This window comes from Tauraco erythrolophus, chromosome 11 (genome assembly GCF_009769465.1).
Source record: "Tauraco erythrolophus isolate bTauEry1 chromosome 11, bTauEry1.pri, whole genome shotgun sequence".
Classification (NCBI taxonomy): Eukaryota; Metazoa; Chordata; class Aves; order Musophagiformes; family Musophagidae; genus Tauraco; species Tauraco erythrolophus.
The window spans coordinates 10,157,058-10,176,937 of NC_141475.1; the positions used below are offsets into that span (position 1 = coordinate 10,157,058).

The following is a 19,880-nucleotide window of genomic DNA, read 5'->3' on the forward strand; positions in this document are numbered from 1 at the left end:
TCTGCTTTGCCTTCAGTTTCAGCATTTCTGTTTCCTAATCTTTTCTCTGTATTTCCAGAGGCCACTTTTTTCCCACCTTTCTTCCCTCCTGAATCCTGCCTGCTCTCCACTCATTCAGCCTATGCCTGTCATGGTGCTTTTCTTTCTCCAGTGTTCCTCTTTCAGTCCAGTTCCTAAACTTATAACCTGCTTTTTTGTCTGCATTTCTTATCCTTCTTCAACCTATTTTTTCCATCACCCTGTTTGCACCACCACCATAATAGAGCCAAGCAGCAAGTCAATCCAGCCCTGCACTACCTCATATCTGCCATGGTTCTGAAGAGGCTCAGCTATAAGATGAAGTGGCAAGATAACAGTCCCTGTAATGAGGGACTGACTACATTCATTTCTTCCAGGGTTGCGCAAGCCTTCACCCAGGCTTCAGATGGAGAGGTCACAGGAAGACATGCAGAGAAAACAGGTCTTTCCAAAACAGATGAACCTCTGTGCAGAGCTACCTGAAGAGCCCAGCCCAGAGCCTCAGAGGGATGCAAGTGCCTGAATCCTCTTTGAATGTATGGGAGTTAAACATCTATCTCCTTTTGAGGCTCTCAGCCTCCACATCTATAGAACTTACACTTGCAGTACCCTACAGCAAGCTTTAGTTTTTCTCCCGGTGCTCAGTACCTGCTCCAGAGCTGAGGTTCAACAGAGCTGCTTGCTCAGCCCGCTGCGCTCAGGGTCACTGGCTGCATGCACACATGCTTGTGCAGAAACACCTGCAATCATTTACTTGTTCCTCTTACCAGGACCACCTTTACCAGAAGCTCCGTAGGAAAGCCTAAGAGTTTGTTGGGTAACATGCTGGCCTATAACACCGTGAGAATTTGGCCTGAATCCCATTTGTAAGGGGGAAACCTGGTTTGTGGCCGTCTGAGTTGGTCACTGAGAACACAAATATTACTCCAGGTCTGGTCTAACAAATCGGCCCAGTACAGGCAATGACCATGTAAGTGAAACACATGGCACAGCTGGATCTAAAAATCCTTCAAGCATAATATTTCAGGCCTTGACCATGTTTTCTGTGCAAGGTTTCCCTATGCTCGCAAACAGCAGTACAGTGCTTAGCCCAGCAGACATACCTATCAGAACTAATAATTGTCTCATTATCCAAGCACCCACCAAAAGGCACCTTGATGTCCAGTGCTTTTTTTTTTTGCTCAGACTCATACATAACCTATTTCTCTGCTTTTTAAACCTGACCTGCTTGGCTCCTGCCAATTGTCAGAAGTGAGATTCTGGCTCTCTGCCCAAAGAAGAGAGGGGAAGGCAATGCCCTCCCCATATGGAGACTTCACAGCAAGGACTCTGTGTGAACATGCAGCTATAGGATGGCATATCCACCAGGAAACATTTTCAAGAACAACTATCCAAAGACTTTGTTTGATGACTAGTGGTTATGAGCTTTTTAAAATCATCCTTTTTTTAACCTTCCTTTCTTATCACATAAAACATTCCCTCTGGCCTCATCATCTGGTGCTCATCATCCTGCTGACCTTGACTTGGGATTGCAGTGCAAGTATGTTTTTGCTCAGAGGTGCATCCTCCTACGAGCTTTTCCATCTCCTCCTAGGCTCCTTTGCAGGAGCAGGGAGTGTGAAAATGTGTGAAAGGTGTTTTCTACCTCCAGAGTCACAGCCTACTGGGTCCTCCTCACTAAACCCTTCCTCCTCTTCCCTTTCTCTAACTTGGCTCCTATTGCCTCCCACACAGTCACAAAATACAGCACTGTTATTTTTCCCCATCCTCCTGTGCTCCACAAATAACATGCCATAGCACGCTATGATGACAAGTCTAGTTTTAAGGATGTTGTTCCAGGTAAATAACACCACGGACATGTGGCACCTTGCACTGAAGCAGCAAGATTCCCATTTGTGTTCACAACACTCGGGAAGGTGCTGTGTAGACCTATTTCTTTGGCTGGATCACATCAGCTTTTCTCCCACAGCAGAAATCCAGCAAAAGCTGTTCTTTTCTCAATAAAAGCCATTCCCCGAGCAGACCACATTTGTACTGCTCCTTGTGCTTCCGCCTCTCCAGCGGAACATGGCACAGCACATTTCACCTCCTTCACCCTTAGCAGGAGCACACCTTACCCAGGCAATTCTTTGCAGTGTACCCTCCACACTGGCCTCTGTTGTGGGGAAGAGAAGAATTTACTTTCTAGCCCACGTTAACAGACAAAGGGCCATCAGCTAGGTTACGGCTCCACAGCTCTCCTAGTTAAACCAGGCACACAGAGTCAGTCATCGGGCGACCATGAAAATGAGATGTGAAGATAAAGGAATCCCCCCAAAATTGGGTCTCCTCTCCCCCACACACCCCGTCACACTGCAGTCCCTCAGGGTGCCCACACGGGTGGCAGGGCAGTGACAGGGGCCACAAGCACCCGGGAAGGGCAGCGCTGCCCAGGGCTTCAGAGTGCAGGAACAGGGAGAGCAAACAGGCAGGGGCTTTCCCAAGGGGATCCAGGCCATTGCTGCCCTGCTGCAGGGCTTCTTGCTCCAGCTGCCTGCCTTAGGATGATGGAGCCCTGGCCTGAGCTCGCAGGGAGGAGGAAGAGGCCCTCCCAAAATAGCTGGGAAAGCAGCCGCCTCGGCCACCGCCTCCCCTGGGAAGAGCAGGAGCTGAAGGATTAGCTCGGGGCACCGCCCGCCGCTCCCGCGGGCCGGCTCGAGGAGGCAGCGCGGAGGCGGGCTGTGGCTCCGCGGGGCTCAGTAAGCCCCGCTCGGACAGCCGCTAGTCCGGAGACGAGCGGGTGTCCCGGCCGCGGCCGTCAGAGGGCACTGCGGGCCCGGCTGCCCCGGGCCCGGCGCCTCCCGCCGCCCGGCCGGTACGCGGGGTGCGAGAGCGAAGCTCCTGCCGAAACGCCGCCACGGGGAGATGGCACCCAGGCAGGAAATTCACCCCTTCGCCCTCTCCTCTTGACCCTGAGTCTTCAAGGGCATCCTCAAAAGCTCCCAGCTACAAAAAAGTAACAGAAAATACAGAAAAAAACCTATTCAAATGCCATCATTTTTCCCTCATAAGTTTCTTAGGTTTGGGTTTTTTGTTTGTTTTTTAAAGCACAGAGAGGAGCACTGAGGGTGGCACCGCTTCTCAAAGGGGCACACACTGACTCTGGCCCCCTAGAAGCCCACAATGCCAGCTGAGGACGGCAGCCAGCCCAGCCCAGGGCAAGCAGGGCCAGAGGTGACATGGGGCTGTGCTTCTCACAGGCATGTACCTGCAGCAGGGCCTTAGGCTGATAGCAGCAGTGTCCTCACCTCAGCTGTTTCAGAAGGTGGAAGATCCCAGGTTGGTCAGATACAGCAAGAGATACAGCACTGCCTTCCCCACTGGCCACCACCTGTTTGGTTCCTGAACCAGCCAGCACAAATTAGTATGGAAGGGCAACAAATGCTGCCTGTGAACCAGGGCAGCATACCCCGCCCTTCGGTCTAGGGCAGGGCAGCTCACAGCCACTGTAATTAACTGGTGCCCACAGGCTCCTGGTGCTTGGTGGCCCAAAGGAAAAGCATCTGATTCACTCCCTCTATTGCACAAATGCCTCTCAGGAGCTGGTACACTTAATTACAAGGAACTTGGTGCATTAGGAGCCCAGATCCAATATTCAAGAGAGATGCCACGGGCTTAGCAGCCAGAAAAGGCTCGGGGAAGGTAATCCCTGGCTCAGGGGTAATTGTGCATTGGAGGTAGGCTGGAATGGAAATGTCTGCATGTTAATGCACGTGCATTTTACATACATCCCAGACAGGGACCAATCTTCCCAACTATAACAGTTATCCCCACCATAGCCTTGAAAGTAAAAATAGCATCCCTGGAAGTTCCAGCATGATCTGAAGGACAGAGGGCACTGAAGGCAGCACAGCACTGAGATGGTTGCATTACTGTGAGCTAGCAGTAGCCACCCAACAGGACTCCATGTCCCCGCAGTGCACAAAAAGCACCACTACTGAAGAGCTCACAGAAAATTGTCATCTGGTAAGCGAACAGTGCCCACTTGGCTATAGCAGCAAGCTTAGCAAACTGAGAGCAAGGAGATCTGCAGTCTGTCCTCAGCTTCAGCAGCCACCTCCTGGGGAAGAAGGTGGCCTGCATCACCCCCTTCAGGTGCTTGGTAGGGGCTGTGTCCTCCTGGGTGTCACATCTAGCACACAAGACTATCACAGCCTCCTGGCACCACAGTAAAGTAATAATAGAAATTATTAGTGTCAGACAGGTTTCAACCACTACAAGTAGTAGTAGCGTTATTAATGAATACATGCAGTTTAAATTGATGGGGCTAAGCTGAAGGGCTTTTTCTTTCTTTGAAGCATAAGGGAGTTTATAGATCATTGCTAACAAAGAATATTTTAATTTTTTCTCTTTTTTATCTTTATTAACCCACTTTGCTGCTGGGAGGTAATGCAGCCATGTTTTTAAAGGAGTGGCTGCTGCCAGAGGAGGGCTGCCAGCAGGGAATTCAGTGTGATGCCAAGGGATGAACTGCAGTTATCCCTTTACATGGGCTGAAGATCTGGCCCCTCACTACCCTACCCACTCTGTTGAGCAAAAAAGGTTTGAAAATTACGAAGCGTTAATGAAACGTGGAAGTTGTAAAAGAAAAGCGTCCCTTTTAGAGCTCTCTGAAGTTATGAAAACAAAGTTGAGACACAGTTTAGAGATTAATAGCCTGCTATTTTTCCTCTTAATTACTTTATGAATAACCACATTCTTCATTACAAATCTGGCTCAGGAAACATATGATGAGTTTTACTAAACTCTTTCTCCCTACTTAGTCTCTAGGCTAAAGCAATTGCAACCACAAGTATTTTCCACACTCATCCCCTGCCCAGGGCTTCAGTCTCACACTACCAAAGAACGAACAATCTCTTGGGGCTTTCCATCTCAGAAAAGCTTAGAAGTGGAGATAACCATCTCTTGTAAAGATGGAGAAACTGTGGCACACCTAGTTCTGCACGCTTCTCAGTTACATTCCTGCTTGAAGTTACCACCCCATTGTTAAGTCATGAACCTTACACGTTCAGTCTCACACCTCTGTGCCTCCTTGAGGACAATTCCATCCCAGCCCTCCTCCTGCCTGCAAGCAGGGCCCAGGGGCCCAAAACTACCTTGGTTTTTCTGTGGAGCAAAGAAAGTTTGACTGTGAAACATTTGGGAGTGAAGGAGGAATAGATCAAAGCAGACCCAAGCAGCACAAGCATTTGTCTTAAGCTTAATATTCCTGGAGACAAAGAAAAGGATTAAAAAAAAGAATTAACAGACAGCCTCTGCAGATTACAAGTAGATTCTCCAAAGCCTTTCAAGAGCATGTAACATACTGCTCAGTAAGGGTTAATAAAACTGCAGTAAGCACAAGCCCCACAGTAAAACATCACACTGAACTCCAGTTACTCTGTCCAGCAGGACTGGAAATTCGATACAAATCAGCTCCCAGCACCCAAGAGCACAGACAGTGTTTTTACAGCATTACTGAAAAGGAAGTTTTAAAGGAAGTTTTTAGCAGCTAACCTAACCCCCTCCTTCCCAGGCTCTTATTTCACTTCCCTTCATCCTGATCTCCCTTCCCAGTTTATAGGCAAAAGCCATCAGCACCTTAGTTCAAACCCACTTTTGTTAAACTTTTCTTCCCTGCACTGAAAAAAAATACTACTTAGGAGTGATCAGAAGCAGCGGAGCTGGGGAAAAAAAAAACCACACACAACACAAAAAAAAACCTTTCTGAGCAGTGAAGTATTTCACCCATGTACTGCAGAACCTTGAAGCTCCCAAGCAGCTGCTACATGTGATATTCCCCATCAGCTTGCTCAGAGCTCAGCTTGGGCAGGTAGTCCCAGCCCTATCAGGCTGAATAAGCCTGCTCATGCTTGCCAAGCCACGCTCTTCGTTGTCCAGTTTTGGCCTGGTTGGGGGAGGGAAAAAAAAAAAAAAAAAATCGAACACCAACAGTTACTCTTTGTTTAGTGCTCTAAGCAATCATCTTATTTTGGAAATTATTTTGGGACTAACAGAAGGGACCAACAGTTGTTTACAGAGAAACTGTGCTAAGGCAAACCTGAAAACTTACGTCATTGCATTTTTTTCTTGCCTAAATCTAATCCCAAGCCTGCTTGCTGCACAGAGCACACACTGCTGCTGTGTGCAAGCCCTATGGGAGTTCAGTTTGAGTGCCAACCCCTTAGTATTTGAAGGCTTACCAGAAACATCAAATAGAAACAACTAGAAAATTAATTCTTGTATTATAGTTTTATTGATATCAAAATAGCAATGCTGTTACTCTGAACTACAACCCCACACTGCTCCAGAGCCCTCACACAAGCACCTTGCACCCCAGCAATCACTTCTCACATACAGCATGCCTTCTGAAGTGCAGATCAGGCCCCGGCTATATTGGTTTTGTGAGGCAACATTTATCTGTTTTTGCAGAAGCCATACCCACCCACACTAGACAAAGCAATGCAAGTGTCACTGTAATTGTACAAAACTCAGTAATGATCATTAGTATTTTTACTCCTTACCTCCATGAGATGCAAGGAGCTGAAGGCAAGCCTAGCCAGGAGAGCTTTCCTGCTCCCAGCTTACAAGGATTTGGTGGTAGGCAGCATTTACATCCCATAAGAGACAGTTAGCCAGATTTATTCTTCTTGGTGTTTGCAGTAATCAACTCAAGCAGGAAAAGAGGCCAACAGTTAGAGTCAGATATTTCTCTTGTAGAGCTGTTTTGTTACTTCCTTTCTCTAAGTTAGTATCTGTACATTACCTGTGGCAGTATATCATAAGATCCAATCCTAGGTTTTGTACTGGGTTAGGACTGGCTATCCAGGACACATTTTCGTACTTTCTGCTGGAAGCATTTTCACTTCATCTTATGTTCTCACTTGACAAAGAGGTTCAATGCTCATTCATCCACCAGCTTGTGGGTACATGCAACAGTCATCTACCTACACCAGGGCTGAGTCAGTCAAACACTGCAGGAATTTCTCCCCACGGACCACCATCAGCCAGCTTCCTCACTGTGAGTGTACCCTTAAGAGAAGCAGCTAATATCAAAGATTTACCTTCCCCATCCAAATCCCTTGGCTGCCCCAGGAGCAGTACAACATGCTTGCAAATAAAGGGCCATCTGTGACACGCCAAAGGGATTTACTGCTTATCTTTTGAAGATTTTTGCACTCAAGAGAGTCCTTCAAGGGGCTGAAGACATGCAAATGTGCATATAACCTACACTATAAGGAGTGGGAGGAAAGGCCCCAAAGGTGCATTATGATGTCCTCGCACAACAGTTAACTTGGACATAGCAAATACAAAGAGTTCGCTCTTCAGATACTGAACCTACAATAATTCATCCACAGTAGAATGACTTCCATAGAAGAGGTAATCAGCAGAAGGCAGTAAAAAACCCAAACAAAACCCAAAAAATCCCACACAATAAAAAACCTCACAAAACCACTTTTCTTCCACCTTCCTTAGAAGGAAATATCAAACAAGTACTTCACAGGGCTCTGGACCCAAATACCCATCAGCACACCCACAATCCACAGCACTGACTGTTCATAATGCAGTTTTATTTTTTCCTTTGTACAAAAACAAATATAAAATTTAAATCCAATAGAAAGTGTATACTAGCAATGACAAGTTTACATTACAATAAGGACAGGACAATGCGATGTGTATCTAACACCACATTAGTTTTAAAACTCTCAATGATACATGCACTATATAAAATAAAAAAATGCTAGAACTTTTAATCTATTTCTACCAAGAATATCCAGGTACCAAGATACTCAAGAACCAAAAGTTATCTTGATAGGCCGTATCTACAAAATTAGACCTTTTCCACACACAAGAAACCAACATTAATAGAAACGTTTATCATTCATTGTTAAAATCCTCTCACAAAAGCCACACACAAAATTCTTAGTAGATACAGAAAAAGCTCAAAAGTTTGTTAGCATAGGTAACCATTCAGTAGTTTAGAGAATCTTTTAGACATTTTGAAGAGATACTGTAGTTTTCAATTTGCATTTTTCTCCACAAAGCCAGAACTACGTCGACTCCTTTTTCAAAACCTAGTCAGTGGTTAAAACTAGCTCTTGAGCGAAGTCAAACAGTAGTGTACAAAATATTTAGCGGAACAGGGGTATGTCACATGAGTCTGTTTACTTCTTGAAGAAAGTCTTTTCCACATTCAAGGTTTGTTTATTTGTCCCATAAACAAGATTGTACCTGAGGGATGAAACGAAAACAAGCATTACCATAGTCTGTAAATGCAGTTAAAGTTTTCCATGAAAGCATGAAGTCCACAGAGCACAGCCGAGCTACTTTGTCACAGCCTTGACTAGCCTCCTTGAAGTTTGTGAGCCCAGGGAAGCATATGTTTGGATAGGTGGTCAGCTCGTATTTCTAGAGACACACAGCTCTGTTGATGCTCTGTGGAACCTTGGGATGGGGACTGCTTCCAGGAGCCTTCTCTTCCCCCGGTGCTGGCAGCTGCATCTTGTTCCCTACTAACTAGGATATCTATCATCCACATGTCACTGGATGAAGTAGATGAGTTATTCAAAGTAACTGGGGCAGCTCAGCTCTACGAGAGTCAACCCATACTGCACAGAAACTATGGTCACTATGTTCGAACACACTCCTGTTCACAGCAGGCTGGGGCAACACTCTACATCCTCAAAGCCCCTCTTCTAGCCTTTGCCCCAGCACTATTTTACTGTCCATCAGAAAGCTGACTCCTATTCACCAATTCACTATCAGTAACAGAATTATTTCCTCTCCACTCAGGGGAACTATGAGTATTGAAGACTGTTCTTTCATACCCATGAACCTGCCATGCTTGTTTGTTAACTTGGCAGCCAATACTTCTATTTTTTCCTGTTCTAAGTTGTATTCCAAATAAAATAATCTAACATTAAAGGCATACAAATATAGTTGCAGGATTTTTTTTTTTAAAGCAATAGTTATTCAGTAGCTCAAGACTTTTTTTTCCTCTATTGTATAGCTGTATACAACTTCCAAGCAAAAAAGTACATACAAGCACTGCTTACCTGTAGGATTGTGCCGGATGAAAAATACAAACGGCCTGTCTACTATGAACCAAGGAGGGGATGACCTGGCTATTAAAATTGCAGCTTGCAAGAAAGATAAGGTTTAAAGTTAGACAAAGCAAGTACCACAACACATTATATACTCTATATAAAGCGAAGTTTCCTACTGTATACTAGAAGCTTGCACGGGTAGAGATAAATGCCTAAAACCTACCAACTCGGACATTAGAAAGACACAACACAAGACCCACAGAAAGCTGGAAATAAGTCACAGGTTGTCACACAAAGGATGTAGTAGCTTAGTCCTCTTTGCCATCTGGATAGCCAGGAACATTACATTAGTGGCCTAAGTGTTAGCTATTAGAAGATGCTTCTCTACAAGTTAGCCTGTTTATATTTCTTAGAGTATACCAATGGTCTGATCAATATCGGCAAGTTGGGATTTTCCTGAGAAATTACATCAAGTCATCAACTGATCTGATCTGAAGTCAGAGTACGTTCCTGCAGTTGTCTCAAAATGAGCTGTCTTTGCTTAGTGGTACAGCCTTCTAATATAGTTTTCTTGAGTCTGACAGTTATCAGTACAGTTGCTTACTTGTCGCTGCAGAAGCTTTGGTTCCATCTTCACTCACTTCAATTTTTGTCTTCTGCAGAACATGAGATACATGAAGACCTTCTGTTCCTGAAGAACCCAAAGGAGAACAGCACTTTCAGTAAAACAAACTGCAAGAGTCCTGAAGTACCTTGTAGCTAGCAGCTATGCTAGCACGGTTCAGAATAACAAAAGCTGCTACAATCCTGCTGGAATCTTGAAGCTGCAGTGAAGAACACGACTGGTAATATCCTTGAATACAGTCACTAAGTTTTTAATTACAAAAAATAGGGAATAACCTATCTTACTCTTCCCTCCTCCCCATTCACTAGGTTTTCTTATTTGGTGATGTAAGTTAGAAGTGTTTGCTTGCATTTTTAATTAAATAAATGACTGAAAAAATATGCTATCTGAATTTAAGATACACTCCCAATATATTTCAATGTCGGGGGAAAAAAAGCACTTAGCAAGACACCTTGCTTTCAATGAAACAGGAATTTGTTTTCAGATTAAGCTAGCACAAGGCAGGCTTTTTTGTTAGATCTCTCTAGAAACTAATCAGGAGTTTAATGGAAGCAGAGAACAGAAGTAAGATGACATTTTAGACATTTTTGAACTCATGGCTTTATGCTCCACTTTCAGTTACTAGTATTTACAGCTCTGGTTTGGTCCAGACCCTGAAACTGGAAATTTAGTCCTTGAGCTTTCCTATAGCTCGAGAAAATTCAAGTCATTAAAAATATACTTCAGGGAAAAGTTAAATATTGCAGTTGCAATATGTGTTAGTCTAAGGTATGGCATTGTCAGAAGTCTTGCCATAGATTTTAAACAATGCTTGAGACCCTCAGGTTGTAATATCAAATCTTAATAGGATGACCAACATGATTTACTGCCGTAACGCAACACAAGGAGAAAAAAAGCCACTGCAGCATTCAATAGAAGCAAGCAGCCATGCATGGCTGGCTACAAAATAGAACTTTGCTCCGATGTCATGGTAACACTTACTCAAGAAAAACCAGACAACTGCATTGGCAAAACAGTGCTTTGCATAAAGCCAGAAACTATGAATAAGGACTACCACAGATTAAAAAAAAGTAACTTACTTGTTATTTTTGCAAAGTTTGCCTTTGACTGGTCAAACATATCTGTAATACCAAGTGCTTTCAGAGGGTCCTTTAAGTCTGTTTCTGCTACTGCTGTAAATCTAGTTGGAACAAACAAAACAGAAGGCATCAGTATCAAGCAGGAAAGTTGCCTTAAGCACTCTGTTTCTCCTGTATCAGAGGAGATACACATATGAGTCCTAAAACATTCCCAGAAGGAGAATTAGATCATGCTAGTACTTACTTCGGTAAAATAACCTGTACTCTTTTTGCTACCATGGTTGTCATCCAGCTTCCTATTGTTTTTGTGCTGATGTGGGGAATGATAGCAGAGAGTGGTGTTGTGCTTTCCGTAGGCAGAGCAATCAACATGCTTATCATTTCACCATGGTATGGCAATTCAATGATATTATACCACAGCTCATTTGGAGTACTTGTGGTGCCTAAAAAAATAAGCAAAACTAATGAGTCATCATTCTTACAGCCTTAAATCTCTATTTTACCTGTAGACACCTACCGCAGTAAGAGTCTGTTAGGAAAGCTTTGCCCACATCTTAAAACTGACTCTGAAGAGTCACAGACTGCCTGCTATCCTGCCAGGCAACCCTTCAAAGGTGGCATGGAGTCTGTACAGATGCTAATTTGACAAAAAGCACAGATACTATGAAGCAAATATTCATTTCAATTCAATACAGATACTGTTTGTTAAGCTAGGTATGCTAGAAATCACCATGTCTGTGAATCAGCTGGATTTCTACTTCAGATCTCAGCTGTACCAGAACTGACTGAGCACCAAGAAACACAAAGCAAGAAAAAGCAGCAGACTATCTTTCTGAGCTGAAGAGATCTTGGCAGACAAGCTCTTTTTCCTTTAAAGTTATTGGAAGAGCTCCTGTTTGAAGTAGTCTGTTGCATTTACTTCATTTTCTTGCTTAATAAGGATCTCGTTAGGAAGCAGTCTTAAGTCCTTTGAGGCAGTGGAGAGTAGCCACTTTAAGGTAGTGCAGGAGGCCAACTAGATGAGAAGGAGTGAGATAGCAACACCTCTGAGTTACAGCAAGTGCCAAGATGACTGTCTTTGAGCAACCCTCTCCTCCTCCAAGTTCCCTTTGGTTACTGTGGGATTTCTGGCATGTGACTAGGAAGCAAATGCTTTTTATAGGAGTTTCAAGTGAGAACTTGTCAGTTTAACTACAGACAGGGTTTCTGGAAAAGTTTTTGGATAGCAAGATCTTCTAATCTTTCCCCTTTCTTCATGTAAGTCTGCACTTGTCAGCCCAAGCTGAAAATCTACATCTTCATTAGAAATTTAATCTTGTTGTCAGGGCCATGCAACCTGCCTTGACTGAGCTCATATTGCTACAAAACTGGCAGTATTGCACTTATTTTGCAGGAATTGTGTCAAGCTTAGCAGTTTGATTATTTCCTTTTATTATGACAGCGATTCTCAGACTAGGGCCTACAGATCAAAACACTGGTTGCATACGTCAGCTACAGACCAGTAGCAAAAGGTAAATGGTCCAACAGTGAAATATTACCTTCCTGATCTGCTACATGCTATTATCATTATTGTCACATCAAACAGAAGGAGAGTTCATCTTCAGTCAACTGATGAGATTTAAGATGCTTAAGAAATGTGAATTTTTAAAAATCCCTTTGCAAGCATAAATAAGATAGAAGCCCTGTGTTAGATATCCAGAGATAATGCTGAGTTAGGACTCATTTTAGGCTGGGTAGTTCTCTTGTTCCTTTCTAGTCTCAATAGCTTTTCTAGCTCAAACACAGGCCAACATAACAAAGCTTTTAGCCAGCATCAGAATCAAAATACAAAAGCCTTTAAGACAATAGTCTTGCTAAAAGCCCATCTTAAGTTAAGAACTTCTTTCAGACTCCACATATAAGTAGGATATACTGCAGTAGGCTTCCACACCTCCCCCAGTTCATAACTTGCAGCAGTTATCTCAAAGTATTACATCTGCTGTAACACATACGTGGGTTTGGGACAGGGACACTTACAGCTGTTCACTTTAACAAGTCTACTAATATTAGTTAAGCGTTACTGACAGTAAAGCTAGGTATTTAAAAGCACAGTGGGTCTTGTTTTCTGGATTTATAGCAAGCTGTATTCCCAGGCCTATTTCTCAAACTGTATTTTGCACACACAGAAGCAAGTTCCAGGCAGCATCGCTCTCTTCTTGGAAGGATGCAACTAAGTCTTATCAGAGCTTCAATCTTACTTTGACCAATAAAATCCCCACGGGGCTGCAATGCTGAAGCTCTGAAGTACACTGTCAATAGCATCCAGCTGCCTATGTCAGCTCTGAGAGTCTCTGATAGAAGTCTGGCTGAACCTGCTGAACTTCTTTTCACTTGTGACTCAATTTGAATTTGAAGAGCAGCTTCACACCTTGAGGGATATAGTCAACATACTAACCCTGTGCTCCTCTGGCTCCCACAGGACTGGAGACTATGCAAGTCTCATTTCTTTATTATACAGTAAAACATAGGTTGATTCTACTCCAGTCTTTCTTTCACACACAGCTCACCACCAGATAAACCTCAGGGTTCTGCTTCTGTGGGTAGTTTTCCCTTATTCTCACCTCTTAAAAAAATAAGGATTTCTTCTTACTGCAAAGCTTAAGTAACATGCAAAGCTCTCAGTTTGGGTGCTTCAGATTCTTCTTTTTGAAGTCAACAGGATAAGGCAAGTACTTTCACAGAGTATTCAACCGTAAACAGCTGTTAAATGCCTTGCACAGCAAGCTCATCCATACCTCAGCAGTATGAGATACTTGAGTAACACAAAGCCTCCTACATCAGTTACAGTAAGCAATACCATTAAACACCACATGTACAGCAGACTCTTGTTTCAGTTTGAAAGAAAAGAGCAAATTTTATAGCCAGTAATGGTGGTAGTGGGAGTTGAACTTACCACAGCGGAAGATAGATAATTGAGACAGCATAGGAACTTGGTACGTCTTCCCATCAGCTCCATAAAATGGACGTTTCTTTGTATTTTCAGGTCGAAATCGTGATTTCCATAAGCCCTTGAAATACACAGCATTTACTAGAACCAGTCTGGTCAAACTGCCATCAATGTCCTCTGGAGCTACAACCTGATCGATCATACCTAGAAGAAATAAGGAAAGACTGAGTATTTGCTGTCATAACATTGGCCATCTGTTCATTAAGAACCTGAAGCATATACTACTTTAGGCCTCTTGATCTGAGTGTGCCATCTCCTCACAGGGCAATACATTTGAAGTTCATAAAGCCAACATTATTCTTTGTCAAAAAGTACACCTTTGGGATAATTAGAAAGCAAATATATCTTGCTAATCAATATATTGATAACTAACAGGGCCTTATCCCTTCCTGCATGTGAGCCAATCCAAGACTCAAACTAAGCATGTTGCAGTGGTAATAGTTTCAGCTGAAGCACTTCCCCATTCACACACTGCTTGCAACATTGCTATGCAAAAGTGATGATGCAGTAGAGAAAGAATTTGCCAGCCTCATTTTGAAAATACCGCATCCAACATCATTAACAATGCACTCCTCACATCCAGGAATCATCAGTTTTAACTCCAAGAGACATCAAACGTAGTTCACCTAGATAATGAAAATGTTGCAAAGCACGATTTCTGACTTTAGCATATGTAAGCTTGACAATTAGATGCCAAGATGCTTGAACCATGAAGAGTTCTGTCAAGGCAGGGTTAATTAAATGTCCCCCACTAAACCTGACTCCTAAGAACATGGCCATATCTTGCAAGAGTTTAGGGCAGTAAGAGCAAAAGCTGAACTGCTCTACAGCTTTCTGCAAGCCTGATTTACTGAGTCAAATATCTGAGTTCCTTGAAGGCATCTTTCACATGTGAGAAAGCATTGCTCCAAGAGAACTTTGCTTGGACTTCTCACCAGTTGTATGAGGGCAAAGAACAGTAGAAGCTCCCCTGGTCTCATGGGCAGATGGACACACATACACACTCTACATATCCTTCAAAGCAACCAGAAGGCACATCTGCTAGGGTAGTGGGACTGTAGATTCCTTGCTCATCAGCTCTAAAACATGTCAGCTTAAAGACAGTTTTCAGCTAAAAGGAACAACTTTTTCTCCCTCCCCACCTTTCCCCAGTATTTCCAACTGAATCTGAGATGTCTCGGACACCATTCTGCCATGCACAAAAAGCACTTGGTAATACTCACCTCTTGTTTCATTTTTCACCCACTGGTTGATGGAATCACATGCTGCATTTGGGTCTTCAAAGTCCACGCTCTTGACACTGCACTGAAACACCTCTTTGTTCCTTGTAACAAAAGGCACTTCCATTTTAAAGCCACTCTTTGCAAACACTGCATTAGCAATTGTAATAATGTCTTTATTCTTTTTTGAGACTATGAGCCTGTTTATCTTCTTTAACGCTTTACCAACTCCTAGTTGGAAAGAACAGTAAGTTTAATTTAGAATAAGACGATGAACAAAGTTACTTTATATGCAACATGAAAGGTCAGGTATTTTAAGTGTTGGACTAGAAAAGGAGACCAAAGCAAGCATTCTGAGAGGTCTTCCAAAACATCCATTTCTGATCTCATCTGAAGAACACTACTGTTTCCTGACAAAAACATGGCCTTCACCGTGATGTCTGCAGCCCCTCTAGCTACCTGCTCAGAATGCAATGGACAATGCTGGGGATAATACTGGGGTTCAAGCCTTAGTGCGGAGCTACTAACCACGCTCTTCCACAGAAGAGGCTGTTCCAGAGCATATGTCATATTGTATAAGCCCAGGTCATCTGTCCGTTCTGCGACAGTGACAAAGCAAGTTGAGGGCTCATCCCTGCTCACTCAGAGCCAACAAGTCCGCAGGATTATGCAGGTGGTCTTGAACCTCAAAGTGCAAAGCAAAACTTGTTTTCTCACCATCCTTCCGTTCTATTTACTGGAGAATAAAGGAATATGTCAAGATTTCTGTAAGGTTCAAGCCAAGTCTTAGTTTCCTTAAAGACTAGGGCTTGGCTCAAATCAGCTACAAGCAGGAGTCAATACCTTAACACGTGAGCTTGCCTTTAAAAAAGGAAAAAAGGAAAGCAGTAGGTTCCAGTGCTTACAGTCATGATCCTTAGGACCTGAAAGCAGCTCACATTGAGTGCTTGCTAGCTTCTTCACTGTACATGACAGAAGGCATATGGCAGCACAGAAGAACTGCTATGTTCAGCATATTCAGTTCTCCTTGTTGTTATGGCTTATGAATGAGTGCTTGTCTACACAGGGAAGCTATTGCTAGGCAAGAAACTTTCATGTTCAACCATTATACTGTTTTTACAGCATTTATTAATGGACTCCCTCTGTTTCCCAATACAATTTAGGCAGAAACATTTCCAGACTGCTTCCTTATGTAGTCAAACTTAAGAGATTAGAGATATGAAGAGAAAAAATTAGTTCAGAGTTATCCTCTTAGCTGCATATAAGAAAAAGCCTCAGATGGCTTTGCTGTTTCATGTATCATGAATGCTTTAGCAGTACTGTTTGCATGAGTTTCTACGTGTCCACTCTCCAACATTACGGGCAAATTCTTTTGGAGAACATACCATAACAGAGGTTCTCAAACTGTATTCTGTGGACCACTGGTGGTCCACGGAGCACTTGCTGGTGGTCCGGGGAGAGCTGGCTGGTCTCATCATGCTGGCTCTCCTCTTTGCTTCCAGCTGCTAAATTGCATTAAAAAACAGCTAAAGATAAATTAAATACTTTTCGACTATTACCTTTCCAAAGAAACACTTGCCAAAGGACTGTAAGGCAATCATGAACAAGAGCAGAGGAGATCCGTGCAAAGAGATAGGTAGCATCCCATAACAAGTCTCTATAACAAAGTACTGACTACCTTCTAAGGAGTTTGAGAACCTCTGTGTCTTGCAGCTAGGATCAGAAAGTGTGCAGGCCAAATAAAACCAGTTGATATAATGCCTCAAAATTTTTGTAAGCACTTATATTTTTCAGCATTCAAATATTCCTAAAGTTGGTTATCCCATGAAGAGATTTCAATCTACAACATTTAGGTCTTAAGCTGACAAATCATTTGGTTGTACTTCAAACCCAGAACCAAAACAGCAAAGCAAATGAAGACAGGACAAGACGTTATAGGACAATACAGCTCAATACTTAAATATGCACTTACCTCTTGGAGAGTTTCCTATTCCTGGAAAGATGGCAGAATGCTGGCACTAATATATTAAGTCTTGCTGGCAAACACTCACAAAAATACTTAGCATGCAAAGTAAAGCAGCAAGAACCTTCAGCCCACACCCTCTTGAGGGCCAGACATTGGCAGAGGAACATAAACAGATGCATGCAGTGTCAGGCACAGAGACAAGCAAAAATGGCTGTTTCAAGAAGAGGGCACTACAAGAATCACAGATTCAGGGATCTTGACAGCAGAAAAAAGTGAACAAAGCTGAAGAGCATCCAAGTGAAAGTATCAATTGCATGGTCAGAGTTTGTATTGCATTAAACATAAAAAGAAATACTCTCTTGCCCTGTTATCTAAGGAGTGGCACATTATGGGCTGTTCAGTACAGCCTGAAACAGGGTAGTGCAGCCTTCCTGCATAGTGCTGGCACTGGACCACCATCCACACTGTTCTGGGAAATCAATTTTGCAAGGACGATGGCAGTTCTAGCCAGGGCCCTGGAGTCATTAATAAAGCTGCTTGCAAGTCAGTTCAAGTAGATGTGTATGTCTGTACTCAAATTGCCAATTAACTTCAAGCATGTCCATTTTGTGCTTTAGTAAACAGAGTTAATTGGTGTATGATGCAATCTACCACACTTTGAAAGCCATCTCAAAACAGCAGGAAGATTCTGACAAAAGACACCCAAAACCATCTTAGGAATCACTAACCGTTTACACTGTATCTCATCATAGTTGTCAGCTGCTTCTTTGTCTTGCCATCGGCACCCAGCTGCAACACCCCCAGGACTGATGCAATCCCATGAGGAGAAACAACAACATTGTCCTGAGGCTTAGCTTTCACTATTTGATTGAAGACCTGGATTCCAACATCAGAGCTAAGCTCCTCCAGAGGATAAAAACTGAACTGAGAACATACAGATGTTAAAGTCCCAAGAACAAACAGAAGTGCGAAGTGCCAGTTCATGATTTCTGGTTGGAGATACCTGTAAGAGAAAAAGAGGGGAAGTTAAGTCAGCTTTCCCCAAGTACAGTGTTTTTATTTTCAACTTAAATTCTTCTTTCCCCTAAAGAGCAGACAAGTCTTGCACACGCTCTGCATGCTACTCTGAGCTCCAACAACAGGACTCACACCTGCATTTTACTGCTACCAGTATTTTAGGTGCAAGGGTTTCCAGAAGCAGGAGATAACCATAAAATAGCTAGATATCAGTGAGTATATAACAGGATAAAAGCCACCAAGTTGGAAGACTACCTCCCACAACACTGAAGTTCTGTTAGTTTTGTGTTTCAGTTAAATGTAGTCTGGCATTCTATTTAAACTGCCCTTTTGGTAAATTAGTACTAAGAAGCCTCGTGGGATGGTCCTCGCCCACTAAGATGCGATGCTCAGTACATTTTATAGATCACTTTCTGCAGTGAACAGAAGCACGTATACATACGCAAACAGAACTTTTATCGTGGGAATTTACACCTGCCTAGAATAGTAAGACTTAGCTGCATAACTGGGGTTTTCCATGATGGGAATATAGAAGATGACTTTCAGGTATTAAAAAGCAAAAGTTTTAGCCTGTACTTTTCCATTTAAGAAAATTCAGCAGCTAGTGAGTACAGAAGGAAGTTCACCTTCCAAATGGGCCAGTCTTCACCTGCAGATCTAACACCTAACAGAGCTCCGTATTGTTATGCGCATGACCTCCTAGGAATTGAGGCACAAGCAGCAGCAATAGTTTGTTCAGGACCTCGGCAACTGATTAGAGAACCAAGCCCAAATCTTAAACACTGGGTACTGTAACTACTAGGCTGCATTTCCTTCTCATGGAAGCATATTCAATCCCTTTTTTGTTGGGGCAAACAGGTGCTTAGAGGAATAGTCATGTGATAGTCTTCTACACCACAAAATTAGGTTCCTTGCTCACCTTTGAGAAGTTCAATCACAACATTTTTATTTTAAGTCATCATTTCAGCAGCATGGTTCAAGAGTCCTGACTTCCATTTTCAGACTGACGAGCGAGCCTGTTCCCCCCAAGCCCACTTTGGTGCTCTGAGAGCTCACTCAGGCGTCAGTCTCTCAAACGTGCTGCGGAGTTGGCTGCACCCCTCGTTCACCGCAGCAAGTGCACAACCGATTAGAACGCCATTGGCATGCCACAGGCAAACCCCAACAACAGGCATCTCCTCCCCACAGCCCCCTGCTTCGTGCCAGCCCCTGCTCTTGGGGCACCGGCAGACAGCACAGCTGCCGCAGTCAGTCGGCAAGAGCCCTTCGGCTGAGGTGTTCACAGCCACCTCCCACTTGCGCCAAAGGACGGACAGCACCGAGGAGCTCGGCCGTCACGCAGCCTACCTGCACTGCGAGTTCAAACCATGCCGGAGCACATGATCACCAGAAAACCAGCTGGTGTTTGTACAGATTCATCTAATCATCTTTTAATAGCACGTACTTTAATTGTGCTAAAACACTTGAAAGCAACAAATACAGCATTTCCATTTTCTTCTACACCATTTCAGGGGACAGAGTTGGCTTCAAAGTTTGCCATTGCGGCACAGAACAAACCAAAGGTTGAGCATGAAATAACGCAAGAGTCAAGACGTCCTTCTCCCCCAGTGTGACCGCATTAGTGTAGCTGTGACTAGAGGAACCTGTTGGACTGATTTAAGTTATGCAAGAAAAAGTGAAAAGGCTGTCCTACAAAGCAGGTTAACAGCCCGCCCACTAATTAACAGTCTTTCCCATCAACCTACTAATTCCCCAAGCAGAGTGGAATCACTGGTACAATTCCTTCCAAAGGAGCCCCATACCAGCCATCAACTAGCAATACTCAAGCTCACTCTGAGGACTAGATTGGAGTTGGCCACAGCTGAAAGATCTGCAGGAGGAAAACCCAAAGGCCTCCTGACCCC

General features: G+C 43.5%; 1 protein-coding gene across 3 annotated transcripts; it reads right to left on the reverse strand.

Annotated features, from left to right (window-relative positions):
* Nucleotides 1-8,167: 8,167 nt before the first annotated feature.
* Nucleotides 8,168-17,943, reverse strand: SERPINE2 (serpin family E member 2). Of its 3 annotated transcripts, XM_009982268.2 has the most exons (9): nucleotides 17,688-17,943; nucleotides 16,379-16,498; nucleotides 14,997-15,224; nucleotides 13,720-13,917; nucleotides 11,032-11,230; nucleotides 10,788-10,888; nucleotides 9,688-9,774; nucleotides 9,093-9,176; nucleotides 8,168-8,268 (listed from the first exon to the last, which is right to left on the reverse strand). In XM_009982268.2, exons 1-9 carry the CDS (start codon nucleotides 17,941-17,943, stop codon nucleotides 8,231-8,233), a joined length of 1,311 nt encoding a protein of 436 aa, XP_009980570.1. In that variant the 3' UTR covers nucleotides 8,168-8,230. The 3 variants fall into 3 exon arrangements, with proteins under 3 accessions (XP_009980570.1, XP_009980572.1, XP_009980571.1); XM_009982270.2 differs by lacking the exon at nucleotides 16,379-16,498; XM_009982269.2 differs by lacking the exon at nucleotides 16,379-16,498 and having other exon boundaries at nucleotides 9,688-9,777.
* Nucleotides 17,944-19,880: the final 1,937 nt, after the last annotated feature.